At 37.6% G+C, this 26,898-nt stretch overlaps 1 protein-coding gene across 29 annotated transcripts in view; it reads right to left on the bottom strand.

The window, feature by feature from the left end:
- ERC1 (ELKS/RAB6-interacting/CAST family member 1) overlaps positions 1-26,898 on the bottom strand; it is a 545,178-nt gene that overhangs the window by 31,263 nt on the left and 487,017 nt on the right. For 24 of the 29 annotated variants that reach the window (XR_012017870.1, XR_012017872.1, XR_012017871.1 and 21 more), the window contains one exon: positions 13,925-14,113. The exons of 1 other annotated variant lie outside the window; for it this stretch is intronic. Coding sequence is in view for 16 of the 28 variants with exons in the window: in XM_072799507.1 (XP_072655608.1) it covers positions 13,925-14,113 (189 nt within the window). In the remaining 12 variants the exon portion in view is untranslated. Of the gene's footprint in view, positions 1-10,873; positions 10,980-12,768; positions 12,921-13,924; positions 14,114-26,898 lie in introns of those variants that run through there. 4 more of the 29 variants (XR_012017874.1, XR_012017867.1, XM_072799518.1 and 1 more) reach the window with 3 other exon arrangements.

The raw sequence follows: 26,898 nt of genomic DNA, 5'->3' as shown, positions 1-26,898 counted from the left end.
GACTTTTAGGTTCTGTGCCCAATACTGCCCCAGCATTACACACCCCTGATTCACCATCTTGAAAAGAGAGGGATACAAGCCAAAGAGTGATTGATCAAAATCAAGAAAACAAATGAAGAAGGAATCCAAGGAGATGACAAGGTCTGAGCCAAGTTTTGGAACAATACTTCCCTGGAAATTAAAAAATGGGACGGAGTGCTGGGAAAGGGAGCTGGAATTCAAAGCTCCATGACCCACAGAGCAGGCTGGCTGATACAAGTTCATTCCAGTGTGTTTGGGCCCCTGATTGGAGGCTGGCATTCATGGTGGAAAAAAAGAATTTGTTTTCTAAGGAGAAATTCCATTTTTAGCTTTTTAGCAACTGTTGCTTATCAGTCTAACTGCTTCAAAAAGTTAAAAAGAGACTAGTTGTGGGATATGATTTCTCTGTTTTCATATTTTACTAAAGTTTTTTTTTTTTTAAAGTTTACTTATTTTTTAAAAGTAGGCTCCATGCCCAATTTGGGGCTCAAACTCATGACCCCGAGATCAAGAGTCACATGCTCTTCCGGTTGAGCCAGCCAAACACCACTCTGTTTTCATTTTAACTATCATCGACATATTGTGAAATGCATAGATCTTTAAGTGTACAATTTGATGAATTTTGGTAAATCCATTTACCCACATAACTGTCTCCCTAGCCAAATTATAGAACATTTCCAACATTCCAGAAAGTCTCTTGTATTCTTTTTCTCAGTCAATTCCTTTGGTAACCAGTGTACTAATTTTTACCACCACGGATTAGTTTACCCTGTTCATAAATGTCATACAAATGAAATCATACATTAATTACATTTTATTTTGTATCTGGCTTTTTTGATATAGTGTTTTTGAGGTTCATTTGTAAAGTTACTTGTATTACTAGTTCATTGTTGCTTACTGCTTAGTAGTATTCCATTACATGATACATAATAGTTAAAAATATCTATTTTGTTAATGACATGTGGACTGTTTCCAGTTTGGGGCTTTTAAAAATAAAGTTATTATGAACACTCTAGTACACATCTTTTTGTGCACACTTCTCTTTAGTAAGAAGGGAACTGCTGGATTATATAATAGGAGTATATCTAATTTAGTAAGAAACTGCCTAACGGTTCCCCAAAGTCTTGTACCACATTAAATTCTTACCAGCAATGTAGCTGAGTTCTAGGGGCTGCATATCCTTACTAACAACTGTATTACCAGTTTTGTTAATTTCAACCATTTTTTTGTGAGATTGTAGTACAATCTTATTGTGGCTTTCATTTGTGCATTTTTTCATATGTTTAATTTGTGTATTTTCATCTTGTGAAATGTCTATTCAAGTCTTCTGTCTGCTTAAAAATTACGTTGTTTTGTCTTTTTGTTATTGACTTTTATTTATTTTTAAAATTTTAAAAAACATTTTATTTATTTATTCATGAGAGACACACAGAGAGAGAGAGGCAGAGACACAGGCAAAGGGAGAAGCAGGCTCCATGCAAGGAGCCCGATGTGGGACTCGATCCCGGGACCCCAGGGTCACGACCTGAGCCAAAGGCAGATGCTCAACCACTGAGCCACCCAGGTTGACTTTTAAAACTTATCTTCTCAATGGAAGTCCTTTGTTCAACACACACACAAACACACACACACACATACACACACACAAAAAATATTTTCTCCCAGCATTTTGATGAACACAAGCTTAAAGTTTTGATAAAGTCCAATTTTTTTTCATTTTTTCTCTTATGTTTAGTGTTTTATGTTTCTATGCCTGCTAAATTTGGGGCATTTTTAGCTATATACCTGCCATTTACCTAATATCTGAAATTAAAACACATTTCTTTATTAAGGCCTAAAACCAACTACCCATTGCTAACCCTTGTTTACGACGGCACAATTTTAGAACCAAAAACACTGGCTTTACCTAAAATTCCAGGGCTATTAAAGTTGCAGAAATGAAAGCTGCATTTTCAAAAATATTCAATCATTCAACATATAGGCTAAATATATTTATGGATAGCATGAGATGATTTGTATCAAATGGGCAAAATATTGACAACTATGATGGGGTTAGGGTGGGGGCACTAAAGGTCTGGGACTCAATGTTAGTTTTTAAATCTCTGAAAGCAAATTCTATCATATCCCTTTGAAATTTATTCCATGTTCACAGATTCTTCCCTGTTTAACCGGAATGTTTCTTTTTGTAATTTAATATACTCTCTCATTCTGTCCTCAGAAGAAACAGAAAAAAAAGGAGAAACATGGGCCTTCTTACCATTTAGAAAAAACCCTTCACCCTATAACTGAGCTCTGTGCCTTTAATTGTTCTATATAAGCTGCCCTTTTGAATAAATTATTTTAACAATATTTCTGTCTTCCTCTTAAGTCTTCTACTTATTTTATTTTTTGTTTGAGCTACAATGTCATATTCAAATACAGTCCTAAAATTTTGAGAGGCAATATTTACATTCCCTTTACACTAGAACAATAGACAATCAGGGTTGGGGTGAAAAAAACAACCTTAAAAATAATCTGATTCAAATCATCTCCCAATGCTGAATCCTTTCTACAACCCCAAGTGAACAGCATCTCATCCAATGAAAAACAGATTTCATATATGGCTATCCATTTGCTTGCTTACAGATCTAGTAAGCTTTTCTTTCTGTTGAACTAAAAACTACCTTCTTAAAATGTCTACCCACAGGTCATGGGGTAACACTGCATTAGTCAATATACAAATATACAATATACAGTTACAGTTCATTCTGTAACTGATTGTATCATCTTGTTGCTGCCTATAAGTAATATTTTGGAGTTGTCTATACTAGTACACTTCTTCATATTTTTAATACTCTTAGGCATCTCTATTTTCACAAGATGATGAAAATCTGAACCTCATATTTACTGACCTAAGTTTAAAATTTTTTTAAATTTTGAAATAATTTCAAACTTACAGAAAAGTTGCAAGAATATAAAGACCTGTCCAACTCTTCATCCAGAATACTTGATAACATTTTACTATCTTTGCTTTATCATTCATTTGTTGTATCTACATATAAATTCATAAATACTTCCTAATTGTTAAATTTAGATTACATATTATTTGGTAGAAGTATATCTTTGTTCTTCTTGTGCATATTATCAGAAAATATATAATGCTGATTTGTCCTACTAATGGTGATGTTAATTTACTTCAGTCACTTGGTTTAAATGGTATCTTTTAGGTTTTTCCAATATAAATTAACTAAAAGAGTTTTGTGTTATTGAGTGGAATACCTTATTTATGAAGAGATACTTTCACTATGCAAATACAAACTTTTACCTACTGGTTTCCACATTTATTGATGATTCTTGCCCAAAGCAGTTATTACTATGATGGTTGCCAAATAGTGATTCTCTTATTCCATCATTCCTTCCACTTTTATTAGCCCACACTCTTCTATAGGATACAGATTTCCTTTCTCTCCTATTCGCTTATTCATTCATTTCTTTATACCAGTATAGATTCATAGATTTCCATTTTATTCAATGGGCTACTATCTATTATCAATATTGATTTTGCTGCTCAAATTCTTCAAAATTTTTCATTGAGAGTTCCATGTCCTTTTGACATACCTACCACTCTTGAACACTTCCTTACTTTCTGATATAATAAGATGTTCTGGATTTATGTTGTACTATGCCATACACAGCCTTAGACTCAGATATGACTCTAAGGAGTCCTGAATATCTGAATACTTGGGCAGTAATATTTAGGGTCTCCTTAAAATCATGTCTATTTAAATGAACTCTGGTGTTGTTATACTGTTGAGATGTTAAAAAAAAGAAAAAGCCTATGGAAACTCACTGTATATACTGGAAGGATATTGAAGACGTGACTTATAATTTGATTCTAGATGAGGACCCATGGGGACTCCTCATTGGGTTTTATCTGTTACACAAACTCCATAACTAATCAAATTTCTCTCTTGACACTGCCTGAGAGCTCACTTCTGGATTCACCTTATTTTTCTCTAACTTCATTTCCCCTTGATTATTAGAATCATGAAAATTGGAACAAAGAATAGAGGACATTTCTTTAAGAGATTCTGAAACTCTCTATCCCTCTAGGGAGGCACTGGTTCCAGAACTACTCACTCAATTCAGATATTGTAAGATTTAGAACTGAGTTGCTGATTATTCATTTCATCCTTTTGGAATATGCTTCCCTTTAACCTCAAAGCTAACTGAATACAATTCTATGAATATAACTTCTTAATTTTATGATAAGTAAAAATAATGTAATGTGAGCTTGAAAAAATTATCTCAAAGATAAAATAATGGTTCTTTTGTATATAAAGATGTTTAAAAACAAGCTTTCTTTGGCCATAAGCTATCTGAAATATGACCTATTCAAAATTTAATTGGTTGTCGGACCTTAACAAGATTGCAGCTAGAGATGAAGTAGCCTTAAATTCACTATTTGAACAATGTATCCCTGGTGAAGTGTAGAGATAGAAAACTAAAGGAGGGCAGCCCCGGTGGCTCAGCGGTTTAGAGCCGCCTGCAGCCCAGGGTGTGATCCTGGAGACCCTGGATCGAGTCCCACGTCAGGCTCCCTGCATGAAGCCTGCTTCTCCCTCTGCCTGTGTCTCTGCCTCTCTCTCCTCTCTGTGTATTCTCATGAATAAATAAATAAAATCTTAAAAAAAAAAAAAAAGAAAACCAAAGGAATAGGACCCAAATACCAAGTCTTTAAAATATAATCTGCATGTATCCATTTACCTGCATACCAAAATGCTTAAAGTGTAATCAACTAACTATAGGTATTCCCAAATGAATCTGTTTAGTGTTTGGTGACTATATTGACTCTGGCCAGTGTGTGTAAATCACAATACATACAATTTCTTTAAATCAGGGTACTTTGACCCATGAACGATATTATGCTCCAACCTTGTTTCTACATTCACTTTCTATGAACCATTGTGCTGGTGACAAGTTGAAAAGTTGTTCATTGTTGTAGGGAAATCATGTTATACAACACAAAAGTGTATAAATAGGAGAGCCATAGACTTATAAATGTTTCCTCACCTCATTGTAAAATTGAATACAATCACTTGCAGCTATGAGAAAGGTTACACATAGGGGTGTGGTATTTCTAGTATCTGCATCTGCAAATATCTAGAGTAACCCACCTTATTGTATCTTCCTGAAATCAAGGAGATAATATGTAGCATATGTTTGACATAACCTTTTAAAGACATACCTAACACTTAGGTTAAACTCATTTTTATCCCTCCCAAATACACCAAGACCCAAATTCATGAGCTCAATGAAAATAAGTCTGAAAATTTAAAGCCTCTAATTGCCTGCATATACTGACAAGTTTTATTTGAAAATTTCCCACAATTTTCACATAGTTCTATTAATACTTGCCCCAAGAACCAATGACTCAACTCCTTGAAGAGATGTTAGTTGTATGTTATCTAGTGTCAATGCTGGATTCATGGAGACACTAACAAGATTTCCCACCCGAGAGCTGGCAAGAGGGTTTGGCAAAGAAACGAAGGCATCTCATGTAGGAGAAGCATGTATAAGTGTAGTGTGGGAAATACAGACCTGGAATTTCTGCTATAAGCTGTGATTCTGGAAAATAACAGACAGTGGTCAAATATGGGACTAAAATACATGTAGAAGATGTTCAAATCTAAAACTGAACTTAATAAGACTTTTTCTTAATGCTAGCCACTTTGTACGATAACAGCATTCTACTCTGACACTACCTTGATCTGTTTTTTCAAAGAAGCTTCTTTAGAGGTCCAGAAATACATGTAAAATGGTATAAGATTTATACATATTTGGAAAAAATTTCAACAATGTCTCTTTTTCCAATACTAAGTGACTAGAGGGCCTGGGTTCAGTATATATAAAGAACAGAAAGATAGCCTAAGTGGTTTGATACCATTTATTTCAAATTTATATCACACTCAACAGTATTGCATATTGTTTATGGAAACAAATATGTGCTTTTTATTAAAAAGGTACAAATGTAGACTGCAAAATGCACACCAGTTCTGGATAGCGATTGCCACTACAGATGATAAAGGAAAAATGCAATTGAGAAGGTTGAGAAGGAGTACGAGGACTTTATATTTAGCATTAAAAAAACCTCAAACCTTGAAGCAGTTATAACATAGTAATATTTTTTAATTCTGAGTATAAATCTGATGTTACATTAATCTCTATACTTTTTCTGAATGCTTAAAGTATTTCATTAAAAATAAGTTGGTACAACCACACACAAAGAAGAACATATGGACCCATACTGCAACTAAATATATATAATATAAAAAAAAAGGCAAGTATAGGTTTTCTCAATCTTTTGCAAAAACCTTTTGTGATTCCTGAGACATATATATACTTAAGGCTGCTCTCTTAGATAACAACATGGATATAGAATGATAGGAAGCCTGAGATTAAGAAAGCCCAGATAGAACTAGAGATATAGGGTCAGAATTTGTCATGCTCAAGATTTTAGAATAAGCCTAATGCCAAGGCTGATGGGGGCTCATCAGCTACAGTCTTAGTAAAATATTCACTGAAAATAATGAGGACTATCATCTACTATTTATCATCTCTCAAGAGGGTGACACCAGCAGCACATGACACTAATGTATATGCTTGCCTATTATCTATGTACCCACCTAACAAGTCCAATCCAATCAAAACTAATATATCGTCCCCCAAAACAGCTCCAGAGAGTAAAAAATTTGGGGGCAGACTCACAGAACTTAGAAATTAAGAGTCACTGCTATGAATAGTTTCAAGGCAGAGCCTAGAAAGAATTCATCACATTCTGCCATCTAGCTATCCTATAATTACCATTAAGGAATCAACCTATTAAGTTTGATAGGTTGAAAAAAAATCTTAATAGTTCTATGCGTCTACATAATCTTCTATCTTTCAAAAAAGGGATGTTTTTATTAGAGTAAGTGAATGCCAGTTTTGTCAATTTTATACAGCACCAGGAATAAAAACAGTATCAGTTCTTGTTTCCTAAGTGGATTCTTACAGAATTCTACACAATGATAAGACTTTATTTCCCAATTCTATTAGATGTCATAGTATGTTTGTTAGAAAGATTAGGGGCAGAACAGGAATCCTGAGAGTTCTCCCTCTGTGGTTCAGGTATTTGGGGTCTGGCAAGGTTTGAAGGTAGAGAAATCTATCAATACTCTAGGCCCTGTTTGAGCACAAGTGGTGATGGCAGCCACAATAAGACAGGCATACAAGATTCACTTGCACTCGGGATTCTTCTTTGATACAAAGCAAAAATCATGTGTTGGAGAAGGCAAGAAACCCTTCAGTGCCTACAGCCTGACCTTGCTTTGACAAGAAAAGCTATGTGCTGCTGGGGCCAGGGCAAGAAACTCTCATGACCCCTGTTCCTAGGCAAAGATTGGCCACTAAAACAGTAAAAAAAAATCTATCCTACCTTCTGCATTGACACTAGACAAAGAAATCCATCACCAGAGAAGAGACAGTAAATCCACTATGCCCCCATATTCTGAACTATCTTAAAGCAGAAGTCTTCTGGTACTAGGGAAGAGCAGGAAGTCTTTCTGTAGTCTAGACCTTGCACTAAAGAAGAGGGAGAATTGTCTGTCACTGGGGATGGGGCAGAAACACTGAAACCAGGGCTGCCTAAGACTGAGCCTGGAGCAGAAAAATGAAAAAACCTCCCCTGACCGGACCATGAGTACTGGACTGAGAAACAAAAGCAGTCTGCTACTTGAAGGGAAAGAGCATACAGAAAGAGCCTTCCATGACAAAGGCATGGGGAACCTACTGAAAGCTGAGAACACAGTGGAAAAACAAAAAAATCAGGGATCCCTGGGTGGCGCAGCAGTTTGGCGCCTGCCTTTGGCCCAGGGCACGATCCTGGAGACCCGGGATCGAATCCCACATCGGGCTCCCGGTGCATGGAGCCTGCTTCTCCCTCTGCCTATGTCTCTGCCTCTCTCTCTCTGTGTGTGTGACTATCATAAATTAAAAAAAAAAAATCAATACTCTAGAATTTATATTAAAGACATGATAGTGGTGGGACGCCTGGGTGGCTCAGCAGTTGGGTGTCTGTCTTTGGTTTAGGGCGTGATCCCAGGATTTCAGTATATGTGCTGCCGAAGCGAGCACTGTGTTGCCGAAGCGAGCACGATCCCAGGATTTCAGAACTGAGTTCTGCATTGGGCTCCCTGCATAGAGCCTGCTTTTCCCTCATGTCTCTACCTCTCTCTGGGTCTTTCATGAGTAAAATAAATAAAATCTTAAAAAAAAAAAAAAAAACATGATAGTGGTAGCTCACTGGAAAATTTGAAGCCTGTGGTGCACTAAAGGTAACTATAGCAAAAACAAGACTCAAATCCAGCTCAATTACTGACTTATGGAAGAGGAATGCCTATTTCCAGACATAAATATTACTGACCTCAGTTCCAATTGTTCTTTTTTTTTTTGTTTTTGTTTTTTTGTTTTTTTTCCAATTGTTCTTTTACATATAATATTTACCATTTAATAAAAAAATTATGAGGCACACAAAAAAACACAAGCGAACTTGAAGACGCTTGAGGATCAATGGAAAACTTGAGGCACACAAAAAAACACAATCAATGGAAAATTATGAGGCACACAAAAAAACACAATCAATGGAAAATTATGAGGCACACAAAAACTTGAGGCACACAAAAAAACACAATCAATGGAAAATTATGAGGCACACAAAAAAACACAAGCGAACTTGAAGACGCTTGAAGATCAATGGAAATTATCCAGATTGATAGTAGGAATCATGAAATATAACATGAAAGATAAAAAAAAACAGACATCCAAAAGATATGGGACAAGATCAAATAATTGAATAAATATGTAGGTGTAGTCATAGAAGAAGAGAGAAAGGGGCAAAAAATATTTGAAGAGATAATAGCCAAGAATTTTCTAAAATTAATGAAAGCCAACAAAACACAGATCCAAGAGATTCAGAGATCCAAACCAGGATTTTAGTCCAAACAGGAAATATAAAGAAAAACACAAGTAGGCAGATTATTTTCAAATGGCTGAAAACAAAAGATAAAAAGAGAATCTTGAAAGTAGTCAGAGAAAAAAGAAACATGACCAAGGAAAAAATATGTACATGAATATAAAAGACTTTTTATCTGAAACTATGGAAGCCAGGTAAAAATATAACAGCATCTCTAAAATATTAAAAAATGAAACAGTCAACCTAGGATTCTATATCCAGAGAAGAGTATCTTTCAAAAAGAAGGCATTATTAGCTTGCAAGGCTGCTATATAAAGTACAACAGACTGGGTGTATTTTGACAACAGAAATGTATTTTCTCACAGTTCTGGAACTTAGAAGTCCAAGATCAAGGTGTTGGCAGGGTTGATTTCTACTGAGGTCTCTCCTTGGCTTTCAGATGACTGCCTTCCTCACATGTTTTTTTTCCTTCTGTGATTACGTACTCCTAGCATCTCTCTGTAGGTTCTAATCTCTTCTTTTATGGACACCAGTTATATTGGATTAGGGCCCACCCTATCAGCCTCATTTTAACTTAATTACCTCGTTGAAGGCTCTATCTGCAAATACAGTCACATTTTGGGAGTTAGGGATTCAATATACAAATTTGGTGGGACATAATTCAGCTTGTAATACCCCACCTCCACTCCCCCAAGATTCCTGTGCTTCTCACATGCAAAACACATTTATTCTCATCCCAACACCCCAAAAGTCTTAACTCATTTCAGCCTCAATTCTAAATTCCAAATCTCATCTAAATCAAATGTGGATGAGACTCAAGGTATGATTCATCCTAAGGCAAAAATTCCTCTCTAGATATGAACCTGTTGAAACCAGACAACTTATCTACTTCTAAAATACAGTAGTAGTAGGACAGTTAGACATTCCTATTCCAGGAGGGGTCATGGGTCTCAAGCAAGTTCAAAACCTTGCAAGGTAAATTCTATTAGATTTTAAGGCTTAAGAATAATCCTCTTTGGCAGGATGCTCTGTCCTCCAGGTCCTCTGGGGTGGCAACTCCACCCCTCTAGCCCTAGGTGATAACCTGGCCTACTGAAACCTAGGAGGTAGCCCTGCCCTGTGGAACCAAGGAGGAAGAAATAGCCTTGCCTGCTAGACCTGTGCCTGGTGCTGGTGGAATATATGCTGTCTTCAAGAAACTTTTTTTTACATATAAAGACCCAGATAGCTTAAAAGCAAATATATGGAAAAAGATATACCACACACACATTAACCTAAAGAAAACTAGAATGGTTATGCGAATGTCAGGCAAAACACATTTCAGAGCATGGAATACCACTAGTTTTCAAGGGAGACATTACATAATAATAAATCAATTCATCAAGAACACATACCAATTGTTAATGTGTATGTACTCAATAACAGAGCTTTAGGATACATAAAGCAAAAAAACAATAAATAATAAAAAAAAGCAAATCTGTAAGTTTAGTTGGTGTGATAGCCAGCCTCTAAAAAGGCAAAGGAAATAAAACAATTCTGTGAAATCTTCTGATATAAGTTTCTGTTTCTATAGGCTGAGCAGTTGCAGATTATAGGGTTATGACTCAGGATGAGTCTGAATGGTTACTAACATCAATAGTAAGCTTATCCAAAGCTACTGAATGGCACTGAGGAAACTGTCTTGGGTTGCCCAATGGATAAATAATCAGCTAAGTATATACTAAACATTCTCTACACATATAATACTGTGCTAGGCACTTAAAAAATACAAGATGGTTCTGGCAGTGAAGAGGCTTCCCTAATTGGAGAAATAAGAATCTCAAATATGAAATACAAACTAATAAACTATGCAGAACTCACCAGAATTCACTTGCTCATTTAAGTTATTGAGAAAGTGGTACTTGTTGATGTGGTGCTAATTTTAAGATGAAAATTTTGTAGTTCAGGTCTTTAACAGACAGGAAGGCTAGAATAGGAAGATGGATATGAAAACAAATATAAGTGTTGTAGTACTACAGAAACCCTAAAGAGGGAGTGGCACATTCTGCCTAGGGTTTCAGGAATGGATACATAGAAGAAATGATGTCTGAGCTGAGCTTAAAAACTCAGATTCCTATTTAGGTATTGCCCAGGGAGACAAGGTAGGGAAGGGCATATTAGGCAGAAGGAACATGAGCAAAAGGGCAGAAGTATAAAAACTGTAGGTATAAAACTAAGTGCTTGAGTATGCTTCAAGGCTTAGATGAGAAGAGATGTGTATTTAATAAATAGGCCAAATGAAAGAAAGCCTTGTAGCATATGATAAGGAGTATGGGATTTATCCAATCTCTCTTCTTCTCTTATTCATTCAACAAACATTTATTTATTTACTTATTTATTTATTTATTTAATTTTTTTTAAAAAAGATTTTATTTATTTATTCATGATAGACACACACAGAGAGAGGCAGAGACACAGGCAGAGGGAGAAGCAGACTCCCTGCAGGGAGCCCAACGTGGGACTCAATCCCGGGACTCCAGGATCATGCCCTGGGCTGAAGGCAGGCGCCAAACAACTGAGCCACCCAGGGATCTCCTCATTCAACAAATATTTATTGAGCAGATACTATATGCTAGGCATTATTCTTGGGACAAGGCTCCTGTCCTGTCCCATGAGGGTGTTACTGGGCGGTGGGGATGGTAGCGGTGAATGGCACTGGACATACACAGTTGGCTAACACAAATGTTAGCTGCAGAGGGCTCTTCATCCCCCAAAACAAATATGTAAACACACTACACACACACACACACACACACACAAAATCGATGTGCATATTTGGCAATGATTTGGGTCTTACATTTCTTGGGCTTCAAAAAAACTAAGGTAAACCTTGATCGTAATACTTTCACAGACCAATCATTTTGAGTATTAGGGGTCATCTTTCTCAAAAACCTGCACTGTTCCCTTAAATTCTTACTTGCAGTGAGGTAGCAGAAAATTGTTTGGTTTCTCTGCCAATCTTTAGCAGCCAAGGAGAAGCTTATAGAAGGTAGTGTTAGTTGCTGTATTCCTTTATGGATGACCTAAATCTCCTGTTTCTCAGGATTCTCAGGGAAGCCTGCTAAAGACACAACTTCACACACCTCAGGCAGTAACTTCAGTGACTGAGCATATTCTCAATCAAGAAAAAACTTATAGGGGAGATCCCTGGGTGGCTCAGTGGTTTAGCACCTGCCTTTGGCCCAGGGTGTGATCCTGGAGTCCTGGGATCGAGTCCCACATCAGGCTCCCTGCGAGGAGCCTGCTTCTCCCTCTGCCTGTGTCTCTGCCTCTCTCTCTCTGTGTCTCACATAAGTAAATGAATAAAATCTTAAAAAAAAAAAAAAAAAGAAGAAGAAGAAACTTATAACACAGTTCATAAATGTGAACAAAACTCTTTTGATGATTACAATAGCCTGATTGTAACATAATGTATCATGACAAGCCTATTAATGAATTCTTGGTTTCATTCACTTAAAACTTTCAGAAAAATTCCTAGTTTGAAATTTCCTGTTTTGGTCTCAGCCTGGAGATATTTTTTTTCCCTTAGAAAAACTGAGTTAAAAAAAAAAAAAAAAAAAGAAAAACTGAGTTAAGTCCATTTCAGCATATTTGAAAAAGAGAACTAAGCAAAAATACTTTTTCATTTCAAAGACAAGCTGTTATACAAAGAAATAGTTTAATGTCAGTTCAGTTTTGATATAGCAGTATGTCAGTGCTTTAAGAAGCACTGTTCTTCTGTAAAATTTTGAAGTGAAAGTTTTTAAAATTAACTAGGCATGCATTCTGCTTCCAGTGGGCTTTTAGTTGCATTTTCACTATATGGCTATTAATATCCAAAGGAGCTATTAGGAATCCAATTTCATTCTCTTCTTTAGATTCTTCCCTCCTTCAAAAAGAGAGAAGTTAAATTTTCTATGGCAATATGCTAAATTTGAACGGTAGGCCTTATCTTTACTCATCAAATAAGTAGATAACTAAATCAGCTACAATGTCTACTATGAGGCAATATCCATATCATGGAGAAGTAAATACAGCTCTAAGACTCCAGTGTGCATTTCTTGATCTATGGGTTGACATTGCTGTCTTTAACATTATACCATGGAAATGTCTGTATGTAACAAAATTTTCCATCACACATTATGAGGAAACAAACAGTGTTTAACAAACAGCAAGGATTTAACTGGAAAATAGCACATAACTTCAAAATTCTGGAGAATTTTCTAAATTTACAACATGAATGCAATTAAGTCTCTCAGTTGGTATGACCATAGCCTAGGTAGGGATATCATCAACCCCTCTGTAAACTAAGAACAAAAGGAGCTAAGAGTTTATATTTTAAAAACGGTTCTATTTCTCTTTTTCTGTGTTCATTCAATTTTTCTTTTGTTCACTTTCCATGTCTGTTCTCTATAGCTATCCTCATTTCCATTTTTATCTTTCCTTTTTTTCCATAAAGATTTATTTGAAAGAAAGCATGTGCGCACATGCACAAGTGTAAGCATCAGTGGCAGGGGCCAGAGGTAGGTGGAGGCAGCAGGAGAGAGAGAAGGAGACTCTCCACTGAGCAGAAAGCCCAATGTGGGGCTTGATTCCAGGATCCTGAGGTCATGACCTGAGGTGAAGGCAAATGCTTAACTGACTGAGCCACTCAAGTGCCCCAACTCTCTCCTTTCTAAGCAGCCCTTTCTAATAACGGAGCAAGTCACACTGAGGGAAGAATAAAGTGGTACTTCTTGCAAAAGGTTATTTCTATTATCTGTTGAAGAACTGCTCATTGCTAAGAATCTTCAATCTGAACACTGAACTTCCCAAGAGAGCTCCTCTTATACCAATCTAAGTAGCAGCTGAATTTTACCAGTGTCTTGTCAAAAGTTCAAGTGAGAGACAGACCTGTTCCTGGGTCATCTTCTGCAGCTCATTCTCCCAAGCTGCCTGGTCATCGTCCAAGTTATAGGAAGCTGGTGGAGTAAGTCCACGGAGGATCAGGGGGTCTCGGTCATGGCAGAGGGCTGTCAGGTGTCCAATATACAACTTTAATTTGCTTCTATTTTGGTCAAGTTCTAAGAGGGGCTGGATGATCTGAAGTGAAAAAATTGAGGAAAGTCAAGGTCATTCTGAAACAAGAAGTTCAAATATCTTTATGCCTCCCAAGTCAAAGACAACTAAAGCTCCTCTAATCACCATTGACATCTTCAGGATTATAAAGAGATACAGTGCTGAGTGAAGTAAGTCAGTCGGAGAAGGACAAACATTATATGTTCTCATTCATTTGGGGAATATAAATAATAGTGAAAGGGAATATAAGGGAAGGGAGAAGAAATGTGTGGGAAATATCAGAAAGGGAGACAGAACGTAGACTGCTAACTCTGGGAAACGAACTAGAGGTGGTAGAAGGGGAGGAGGGCGGGGGGTGGGAGTGAATGGGTGATGGGCACTGGGGGTTATTCTGTATGTTAGTAAATTGAACACCAATAAAAAATAAATTAAAAAAAATAAAATAAAGAGATACAGTTCCACACACTCGAACATTTGCACTGTCCCACCCAACCACTTCTGTGAGACAGGTAGAGAGTGCTGGCTTAGTCTATCAATGCGAAACTGAGAGTTCCGTATTTAGGCAGGGGATTAAACACAGGACTAACTTGTTTTTAAAGAGATGACATTCCTGATATAGGAAGACTCCAGTTACCTCACAGTTTGTCTTCCCATTTATTTATGAGTGGTTACAAAAAACTGCTAGTGAAATCTGCTCACTGAAATCTGGACAACATATATTTCATGTGTTCCTTCACCTCCTGGAATGGAAGAAAAATTCTGTCTCTGGAGAAAGGGGCATGTTTTTCTTGGCCATGAGATGTGATGAGTGAACTCATTACTAAATCTGCCTCATCCTGGCTTAAGCTCCCCTCATTCATTTCACAGAGCTATCCGATATTCTTTTTAAACAGTGATTAATAAATTCTTATATAACACCAAACACCTGACTCACAGCCAAGGACTCTGAAATTCTCTCAGTTGTAACAATGGTTTGATGTTTTTCTTGAAAAAACAGTCCTGAATTAAAAATTTTTTTGTATTTCCTTTACTCTGGATGAATAACTATCCCTTGACTCCCTTTGGAAGCACATTAAATGACAGATGGCTTCTGCTCCAGAATTTCATCTGACAGCCCTCATGACAACACCCTGGTCAGGTACTTGGTAGTTGGTCAAAGCCTGGTGTACTTAGGAAGAATCCGTCCCAATCTCACATCTCAGAATGCTGAAATGTTAGAGCAGCATCTGCTTGATATATAGCAGCTGTGAGAGCTGTGAAGCCCCATCAAAATGCTGGCAATTCTCACAATGTTCCCAGGGCATACAAGGCAGAGGTCTACACCTACTGCATGTCACTAGGCTGGCATTTTCGATGCACAGGACACCTCTGGCCCACCTCATGAATAAGGAGCTCAATAATCTTCATTTACAGAAACAAGGACTGGCATTACTTTCAAAAGTGACACTGATTTCTCCCTGGCCTTCTCAGAGGCCTGCTCTTGATTCTTTGTGTCTTTCAGAATTCTTGAAATGAACAAAGTTTTATATTTTTCATTATGAAATCAATACATGTTTTATTCTGAAAAATATGGTGAAAAAGTATAAAAGTAGTAAAATAGTAATAAAGTAATAAAATAGGCTATCAGTGCTCCAACAAGACTACCATTTGCAACATTGGTGATTTTCTTGTATGTCTTTTTATAAACTTTTATACATTAGCTTTTAACAATTTGCTTGATACACTGTTTATCTGTTCAGTGCTGTATTATAAATACTATTCCAACATCATGTATTCCTGGAAAACATGGTTTTTAATGGTTGCTTTATAAATATACCACATTTCCTCTTTCTGGTATTATTTCCATGAAATAATTAAGAGAGGGAACAGCCAGGGCTTAATGGCTAAAATAATCTTTAGCTTACTAAAGAGATCAGAGTTCAGAGTTTAGGCCTATTTAATATTACATATGATAGAAATCGAAGCCTGGATATACAAACCAGAGAAAGTAAATCAACTTAGCATTATTTTACTTTTTAAACTCACATACACAATTCTTTAAGATAAAGGTTAAACACTTGGGTGCTGGTGTGGAAGGCTCTTGGGTTTTATAAGAGAACCCTAGTCAGCAGGCTCATGGCACCAGTTTTATCTGACATTTCCTACCAATGATAGACATATTAACACTGTCAATCACAGAAGGAAGGGATTGTTTCAATTAAAGCAGAGGATTTGGAAAGTTGGATGAGTTTTCACAAACATCACCAATCTCTTGAAAAGAGTTGCGTTTTATTTCTTTTTTTTTTTTAATTTTTATTTATTTATGATAGTCATAGAGAGAGAGAGAGAGAGGCAGAGACACAGGCAGAGGGAGAAGCAGGCTCCATGCACCGGGAGCCCGATGTGGGATTCGATCCCAGGTCTCCAGGATCGCACCCTGGGCCACAGGCAGGCGCCAAACAGCTGCGCCACCCAGGGATCCCTGCATTTTATTTCTGACCACAAATGCATACTCACTGCAGAAAGTTTTGTAAGGAATTCCAAAGCATAATCTTTAAAAGCAGTTTAAAAGCAGTATTTCTTTTTTTTTTTTTTAAACAATTTTATTTATTCATGAGAGGCACAGAGAGAGAGAGGCAGAGACACAGGCAGAGGGAGAAGCAGGCTCCATGCAGGGAGCCCGACTCGGGAACTGATCCCGGGTCTTCAGGATCACGCCCTGGGCTGAAGACAGCGCCAAACTGCTGAGCCACCCGGGCTGCCCTAAAAGCAGTATTTCTTTAAATGCATGCACACTTTGCACTTCAGTAACTAAACTGCCTAGTCATGGTTCTATTACCACACACCCAATCCTTAAGGCCTCCACACAATGCATCCCTATTTCATTTTACTTTTTTTTTTTTTTAAACTTGGCCTTTTCTTTCATAGACACACTGATAACAAATTTGGGGGTGGGAGTTCTCTTTTGGGATTTCCACTTATTCCTATTCTGTGTGTGTGTCTATAGTTGTTATCACATCTGGGCTACAAGGCTGAATAAGCTGGTATCTCAGATAATTAATGTTTGAATGCGAAAACTGGCATAGAAATGACCACAGAGAAAGGGGACAATGTGATAAATGGTAGTATTGGAGAAGTCAAATTTCTTATAAGTAATGGAATTTAGAAAGACACTACCTCACCACTATATGACTTGAGATGAAAAAATTTTTCGTTTTAGGGATTCCTGGGTGGCTCAGAGGTTTAGTGCCTGCCTTTGGCCCAGGGCGTGATCCTGGAGTCCCGAGATCAAGTCCCGCATCGGGCTCCGGGCATGGAGTCTGCTTCTCCCTCTGCCTGTGTCTCTGCCTCTCTCTCTCTCTCTCTCCCTCTATGTCTATCATGAATAAATAAAATCTTAAAAAAAATTTTTTTTTCATTTTAGGTCCTTGCTCTTAAAGATAAATTTCAAGTTGATTTAAATGCATTTCATGCTGAAGTGCTAACTGATTAAAAAACATGAGAGTCAAAACAAAAACAAAAACAAAACCATGAGAGTCTTTTGCACTCTAGAATTTTTCAAAGTCAAAATTAAAAAGTCAAAAAATGATGGAATTTGACATATTTTCCATTGATAAAAATTCATTCCGTTGTAATAGCCCAGATGTCTGTCCTTTCTTTCTATGTTAAAGGAAATCACTTAAAAAAAAAAACAAAAAAACAAAAAGAAAAAAACTCCATAGAGTTTACTATGTGAAAGCATAGGAAACAGCCCAAATAGCATATTCCCAAATCTACCACTAGAAAAAAAAAAAGAAAAAAAAAAAAAAAAAAGGAAAAAAGAAAAAATCACTTTGACCTCTCTGGGACACATTTTAACCATGTCAATCATGTAGGAAATGCCCTTATCTCTTCCTTTTCCCTTCTATCTGACTTGGGCAGGCCACTTAGAAAAGAAATCACATTTCCCACAAGGTGGAACTGCCACTGTCTAATCTCAAGAGGGAAGAGGGACACTTGCCAAGTAGAATGAGGGTGCCTTATAGCATCCATTAATTATGTCTTCTGTCCACATGTAACCTCAATATACTGCCAAGAAGTCTTACCAAAAACTATCAGAAATGTGGTCAGGCCACATTAATTCTATAGTTATGCAGAACAATAGTTATACACCTTTTTTGGAAAAAAGAAATTAAAAAGTGAACTTGTCGAGACAACTTCTGCTTATATAAAATATAATGCCAAATGGCAATATTCCCCCAATCCTATATTTACCAAATTGTTAAGGAAAAGAATTTAAATTGTAAAAAGGAATGAGAGACTTTTTGGTTGACATACAGATAGCTTTGCTTTGTTTCTTCTCGCAAGGATTTATTTGCTTACGTACTAGATTCTCAAACTGACTTCACAGGCCAGCATTTGATGACATATGCTGACAGAGGACAGTGATCTTCTGCAGTGTTTTTTTTAACCTCCTTTCCACTTAAGTGAGATTAGATGGGTAAAGGTTTCTGAGAAGACAGATGAGTTGCTCCTGTATTGTTCGATGTAGATTGTAACTGAAAATTCCAGAGTACTCCATTTCTGCAACCCATTTACCTCTGATATCTAAACATACTTTCTTAGACCATTTGGCTCTTCATACCAAGAGGGAATGTGCGGAGTGAGACTCCTAATTAGTCCAGTATATAGCCTGCTTTTCTCTTCCCACTCTGTTTTCTGTGTCAGACATGTACTCTAAGTATAGGTTAATCTGTTGTAACACATTCTAGGAATTCATTTTGAAAGGAATGGGGTATCTTCACGATAAAGACTGAATGAATAGGTACTGAATATTATTTGGGACTTAGGCATTTGCTCTTGGGTAACTCATATTTTGTTGTTTGGAAGATACCATTTAAAAAAAAATTTGGAAGATACCATTTTTTTAAAAAACTAATATTTATTGATCATTTACTGTGTTCCTGGTAACTTATTTTTAAATTTACTATGATTCTTCTGTAGTTAACTCACTGCCCTTAATTGGCTACAAAATTTTTTTGTTCCTCTTTCTCTCTGCTGCTGAAGCTTTCAGAGGCAGGTTCAAACGTCCACATGTTAACAGCATAAATGCTAGTGGTAGTTTTGATTTCTCACTGGGTTACCATTATACTTCTGTCCCCCAAAGTAGGTACATCAAGAAGTCCCAGAACAAGTAACATATTAACTTCCCAGAGACATTACTCTCTTAATTGAATTCTTGTCCAGAGGCCCAGCAGAGAGCTAATTCTGAAAAGTAAAAAATGAAACAAGAAAATAAAATTCATCAATCTAGTCTCAAAGCCTTTTTCCCCTCAATAACTAAGCTTATCTTCTTGGTCAAAAAAGGACTTCAGCTTCAGAAAGATGAAGGATAGTGTAAGTCTCTTCACAAAGGTTTGGAGCTTTGTATTACGTTTTCACTTAAGTGCAGCTATTCGGTGAAAGGATAGAGTTCTTAAAAAAATATAGTAATCCTCATAAATATTTTTGCTACATTGATTAGATATGCTGCATATCAAATGACATATAGTGAACCTAAAGTTATATAATTCACTTAACTTTTAGTAAATGCCTTTGTGCCGTGCATTTCATATTTGGTTTTAGCGAATTTAAAATAGGTGTGGTTCTAGTATACATTAAAAAAAATCATGAAATAATGGAACAAATGGTTGATTGTATATAAAAATTGAAATGCATTAAATTCATGATTTATTTTTAAGTTTACTTTTGAAGTTTACTTCAGGAAAACACTTAAATTGCTAAATAAACTTGGCCTCGATTGATTTCTTAAAGATTTTATTTATTGCATCAAGATTTTTTTTTTTTAATTTTTTTTAATTTTTATTTATTTATGATAGTCACAGAGACAGAGAGAGAGAGAGAGAGAGAGAGAGAGGCAGAGACACAGGCAGAGGGAGAAGCAGGCTCCATGCACCGGGAGCCCGATGTGGGATTCGATCTGGGGTCTCCAGGATCGCGCCCTGGGCCAAAGGCAGGCGCCAAACCGCTGCGCCACCCAGGGATCCCTGCATCAAGATTTTATTTATTCATGAGAGACGCAGTGAGAGAGGCAGAGACATAGGCAGAGGGAGAAGCAGGCTCCCTATGGGGAGCCTGATGCCGAACTCAGTCCTAGGAACTCAGGATCACGACTTGAGCCAAAGGCTGACGTTCAACCATTGAGCAACCCAAGTGCCCTGAGATTTTATTTATTTGAGACAGAGAGAGGGGAAGAAAGGGGCGGGGGGAGAGAATGAGCAGGTGGTGAGCAGCAGAGGGAGAGGGAGAAGCAGACTCCTCCCTGAGCAGGGAGCCCGATGCAGGCTCAATCCCACGACCCCTGGGATCATGACTTGAGCTGAAGGTAGATGCTTACCTCACTGAGCCACGCAGACACCCTCTATTTGCCTTGATTTAAAGCTTAGCTTAACTTAGTCTTCATGTAAAAAGTTATAAAATTCAAGTTTTTAAAAAATTTTAATAGTCCCTGAGATCTAACCTCTTTTTTTTTTTTTTTTTTTCTTTTGGGAGGCAGAATAAGAATCTTAAGCAGGCCCCACACCCAGCATGGAGTCCACCATGGGGCTTGATCTCATGACCCTGATATCATGACCTCAGCCAAAATCAAGAGTTGGATGCTTAATTGACTGAACCACACAGGCACCCCTGAGTTCCAACTTCTTAATTAACTTTCCTATTTGAAGTTCAAACGGAAGGACATTAATGGATTCTCTAAATATTTTTGGTGTTACAGTCCTTACCCATTTTTAATCCTACCAAATAGAAAAAAAATACATACATTTGAGAATGGCCTCATTTGATACTTCTCCTGCAAGAGGTACACTGAACAAAGATATGCCTACCAGGTCTGCACTCTCAAAATAACCCATAAAAAGTCAAAACTTCATATCACTTTATGAGATAGACCTATATGGCCCCCACCAAAAACCAAACCTTATTGTTAAAATTGAGAATTTGAGGAATTTTAATAGCTTTTGACTTAGTTTTAGAGGACTAGTCATTGAAAATCAATTCTATAGTAGCACAGCTGCTTTTCTTATAGTCAATAAACCTCCAAAATTTCAGGAAAAATTTACACATAACCCAAAATTAAAGGCAAGTAACTTAAAGGCTCCAAATCCTGACCCTCACTTCATAACTATTTTTCACATTTATCTACTATTTTATAGAATGTGACCATCTTACATTTATCTTCCAAGCCAAAAATAAAGATCATGACAAAAGGAAAACAATATAGAATATTCCTTGTGTTAGAAATATTTATTAAGTAACTCAAATATGAATTCTGTAGCAAAGCAGAATCCTTTCTTCAGCCTCCCTTACAGAAGACCTGCTATTATTACGACAGTTAATGAAAAATTTAGACCAGCTCAATTAACATTCTCAGGACTATATCTATATACTGGTGACAAAAATTCTCTCTTTAACCTAACTTTAGTTATGCTTCCCTGAACTCTCTTCTCAACTGCACCTTAAATTTGTGGCTTCTGTGTTCATCTCTACATTGCCCAGCCCTAGCAAGAATTCTGCTAAATTGGTTTATTAAGAATCTCCCATTCTTGCTATTTGATCGCCATAAATGTCAGATCAGGTTCCTCATCCTGCACCATTCCCCAGGTTGATATCCGGCCTGCCTTTAGCATGGATCCTATAGGGTCAGTTTAGCCAGAATGCACTTCGCCCTGATGTGTCCTCTCAGTAAGCGACCATCCACTGATCCCCACCCTGCTCCCTACCTAACCATTTCCATTATTTTTGTTGTATTCACTTCAAAGATTATTAAGCACAATCTTTCTCTCCACTGAAAAACTCCATTGCAGTGGTCCCTATACCTATCACAATGGTCCTGAATAAAGTCTGTCTTACTGTTTTTAAATGAGAATGGATATTTTTTTTTTCTTTAACACTGGGTAAAGGAGAGGAATAGTAAATACTCAGCTATCACTAGGAGTTCAGATCCAAGGACCACTGGGGTCACTGAGATGAATAAATGTTAATCAGAAATCTTACCACAGGGGATCCCTGGGTGGCTCAGTGGTTTAGCGCCTGCCTTTGGCCCAGGGCGTGATTCTGGAGTCCCGGAAATGAGTCCCGCATCAGGCTCCCTGCATGGAGCCTGCTTCTCCCTCTGCCTGTATCTCTGCCTCTCTGCCTCTCTCTCTCTCTCTCTCTCTCTCTCTCTGTGTCTCTCATGAATAAATCAATAAAATCTTAAAAAAAAAAAAAAAACAAATGACTTCCCCATTCTATAGTCAAGTTCCACGGCTATTTACTTAGGAATGAGAAATTATGAGGAAAAAATTCTAGGAATGGGGGAGAAAAATGAGGCAGAAGAGAGGCTCCTACTCTTTGAGTAGGGGAGCCAAATGAAAGCTGATGCTATGTTTAAAAGGAAAAAACTAGCTAGGCAGTTGGCCACAGGCAAAAATGGCAGCTTCAACTCCTTGCATGCCTGTGCACATACCTGAGTACTGAAATTGGAACTCATGCTTTATTTGATCCTTTGAGATCTGGTGCCTAAAGTACCCCTGCTATAACTGTTTGCTACAGTCAAGTACAACAACACTTCCTGGCATGATTACATGACTGCTAGACAGATGGATTTGAAAAACAGTAACATACTTGTTGCCTGCTGGGCAAACCACAATAACAACCTATCACAACATCTCATTTTCTTCTCTTTCTAATGAAATGTACCAACTGCACTGGAAGTGGAAGAGAAGACCAAGTGGAACCTTCTAACCTTGCCAGTACGTCAACAAACAAGGAATGACATAAGAAAGGATGTGAAAATACATTATAGGGAGCACATCCATTGGCTCCTTCTCAGTTTATAGGAACACAGAAAAGAGTCAAGTGTGATTATCTAGTAACTATGAGATTGGATAGTTTATCTGTATAAGCACTCCCAAACAGAGGCTAGTGTCCAGAGGGGACTGTTTTGTGATTAGCTTATTTCAAGGTCAGTTTAAAGGTGTGTATGCGTACATCTTAAAGAGTTGAAGGGGTAGACAAAGATAGTTTGCCATTAGTCATTATTATTTCAACTCTAGTGTCAAATCAAATGCAATAGGACTATGTAGATATTTAGAAGTCCACTGTGGAATGCTCACAGAGAGGCTGTGGCCACTGAGGGGCTCATTCTAGCATAGCAAGAGATCATTTAATATTTTCTCTGTCAATATGGCTCCTCATTAAATGGTGCTTAACAAGAACATGGCCAAGGCAGGTGTAAGTGGGAGAGAAGGAGTGTCTATCACTTGGAATGCATGGGATAACATAAATGTATCTGGAGCTATGTACAGATATCAGAAATGGGTGTCTGTGCTATTTAGAGAAAGATTATTTACATATAAGAATTTGATCTCTTAAAGTTAAAATCAGAAATAACCAGGAAACAAACTGACAGGTTAGAGACACATGATTTGGTGTGTATGAGAAGGCACAATTATGTGCTTGCAGTGGCAGGAGGGTGACAAGGAAAAGATCAAAGGAAAGATCTGAGCAAAATGGCCCTTAGCCATTTTATTTCATTTATTTTCAGCTTGAGCACAACTCTGCCAACTGAAAGGATAGGTGTGTTTCTGGATATTATAAAAGAGCACTTCAAGAACTGAAACCAGTACCATGACAAGAGGCACAAAGGGTGACTCCTTAACTTCTTTTTCTCATTACTATAGATTGAAATAAAGCTAGGATCCTACTGAGGTCACAGTGAATTCCAGGAGAGGTTAGGGTATGCATCCCCTACTTTCACCCAAGCAGCATCACTATGCTGCTCTTCCTTTCCTCTCTACCTCTCTCCTCCTGACCTACCAGCATGAAGAATCTTTATTTCCATTCAAAACATACATATCAAAAAATATCATATATCTGAGAATATAGGAAGGGATCTTGGCTGCTCTGACAGAGGTATCCTTGGATTTATGTCTGCCATAGTCAATCAGGAAATCATATTCATTTATTTATTTTTTATTTATTTATTTTTTTAAAATTTTATTTATTTATGATAGTCACAGAGAGAGAGAGAGGCGCAGAGACACAGGCAGAGGGAGAAGCAGGCTCCATGCACCGGGAGCCCGATGTGGGATTCGATCCCGGGTCTCCAGGATCACGCCCTGGGCCAAAGGCAGGCGCCAAACCGCTGCGCCACCCAGGGGTCCCCATTTATTTATTTTTTAAAAGATTTTATTTATTTATTCATGAAAGACACACACACACACACACACACAGAGTGGCAGAGACACAGGCAGAGGGAGAAGCAGGCTCCATGCACGGAGCCTGACATGGGACTCGATCCCAGGTCTCCAGGATCAGGTCCTGGGTTGAAGGCCGCGCTAAACCGCTGAGCCACCCGGGCTGCCGTAGGAAATCATATTTAAAAAGCAAATTCTTTCTGAAAATTTTATACACCATGAACAACAAATCCCACGGATTAACGATTTCTAAACATTACCTCTTTCACCTTTGGAGTCATCCAGGCTTTGGGTGGAAGAAAAAAAAAATTTGGGGAAAACAAAAATTAGGAAGATGGTTTTCTCTACTCATTTTCTTTGAGAATAAAACCTCCCATATAGTCACTGAATTAATCTCCTCCCTCTAAAAGTTAAAATTGCTTAGCAAAACACAAACTCTGATGGATATCACCATTTCAGTATTACTAGTAGGCTGATGCTAAGCAAAGCTTTATTATTTGAGGATAAAAATATTACTATGACAAAATAGGCTCATCATAAAAATACCAGAAATCCTACAAATTGTGACTGATGTTACTTACATAAGTTAACAGCTAGGGGGAATTCAGGATTAAGGAACCTGGGGCAGGCCAAGCCTTTTTGTGTATGTATGACTCAATTTTTGGAAGAAGGATCCATGTGCCCTGATTCCCTCTGATCTAAGACAGGGCTTATTAAGTATTGATTAATGATCAACTCTGAAGTCTATGGCAGAGTACAGCAGTCCCAAAAGAATGCAAGGAACAGAGTGGTCAGAAAGAACAACACAAGTGCTCTGACAGAGCTGACAGATGCTGAGGGAAAAATGGCAGAGTTCCTGGCAAGTAAAAAAATGCCAGCAGACCAAAGGAGAAAGCTCCAAGGATCCAGAAATGGGAGTCCGTCTAGGCTGAAGCAGGTGAAGTTATGATATTCAACAGAGTAGGGAGGTTCCTAGTATAGCTGTAAAGTCACTTGATAGTGGGGGGAAAAGGTTATGTTTGTACAGAATCTTCACATTTCTTTTATCTACCAGGCTCTAGCCCCAGCTTTTAGTCGTCATGAAAAAGTTACCAAACCTATGGACCCACATTCAAATTTTTAACAGTTTTAGTGAGGAAATACAAAAGACATAAACCATGTTTCCGATATAATCAGAATACCTAACACATTATGGGTGTTTAGAAAATAGGAAACAGAATGAAAAAGTGAAGTAGAAATTCCAACTCTAAAGATGAAGCAAAGTGGAAAAGCAACAAGAGAATACATCTTCGCTTCACCATGTTAACCTGCTGATGTCATTAGTGCTCTTCTTGGTCTCCTTCCAGAGAGTATACTTTCAGTGTCACTCACAGCAACTAACAGAAAGAATAGCTCTCTCCATGCTTTAAGCAATCTGCTCAAATACAATTTGAGGGGTTTCTTCATACTCTCTTGCTTTGTAGGCTTCAGCAGCTGAAACCTTATATATTGAGCTGTTAATGCTGATAAGAAATAGAAAGCCTTAGATCATCCACAGGAAGCAAAGTCTTTGCCATCTTCATCTAAGCAGTAAGGTCTCATTTGGTTTGGTGTACTTCTGTATTTGTCTATCTTATAACAATATTCACATTATTCCCAGATGTATCATTTCAAAGAATACTGCAAAGCCATTCTAAGCCTGACATTTGTGTCTCAGACTATCTTGTGAGTTCAGTGGTGTATGTTTTATGTACCCGACAGTTTTCAGATTTCCCTGGTTTCATTAACATGCCCATCTAAACGATCATATTTTTCTGTGCAGAAGAATAAAACATCAGGTTCATGTATTACTTAACAACCCCCTCCCCGCCCCCATACTGTATGGTTTCATTGGAAGGCATCAGGCTCCTCTGAGCTGGAAATCCTGCATCCCAGTGTCTCTTGGAGCAATTACAACTTGTACCTTCCAGGAAACCACATTTGTTTGCCTGGCTGCTTGCCTTATCTGCTTTCCTGTTAGTTACTTCACTCATGAAATTTTTTGCTAGTTAACTATGGAATTAAAGTAATGTAGATGGTCCTCTGTATCTTATGATCTTACTTAGAATCTTACTGACTTGAATATTTGGCAAAAGCTGCTGTGGCATCTCACACCTTACAGCACCACACTCCAAGCAGACACAGTAGCCTCCATTCTTTAGTGCCAAGGAAGGCAATGTGGCTAGCTGTGGCCATAAACATAACTCATTCAAACATGGTAGCCATAAGCAGGCAGGGCCTTGGCTGGTAATCATGTTAATTACTGGGCATCTAGTTTCAAAGACCGGTGAAGAAAGGCTTTTTCACCCAGAGGCTGCCCTTACCAGAGTCCGATTTATATCACTGATGTTATCTGCTATAGAACATTTGCACTGTATTGGTAGCTCTGTGAGGAAGTGAAAAACTCTACAGCAATACTGTGGAGTAGTTAAGAACATTGGCTCTGGAAATTGGTTTAATTCCAGGCTCTGCAACATTCTCACTATGAGACCTAGGACAGTTACTTTGGGGACAGTGTATTTTACGGGGTTGTAATAGTCCTGTGTCTACTATATAGAAAACTCCTTCAAAAATTATTAACTATTATTTTCAAGA

This window comes from Canis lupus, chromosome 25 (genome assembly GCF_048164855.1).
Source record: "Canis lupus baileyi chromosome 25, mCanLup2.hap1, whole genome shotgun sequence".
In the NCBI taxonomy this organism is placed as follows: domain Eukaryota; kingdom Metazoa; phylum Chordata; class Mammalia; order Carnivora; family Canidae; genus Canis; species Canis lupus.
Note: the sequence above shows the minus strand (reverse complement) of the source record. Positions and strands in the feature narration are given on the sequence as shown.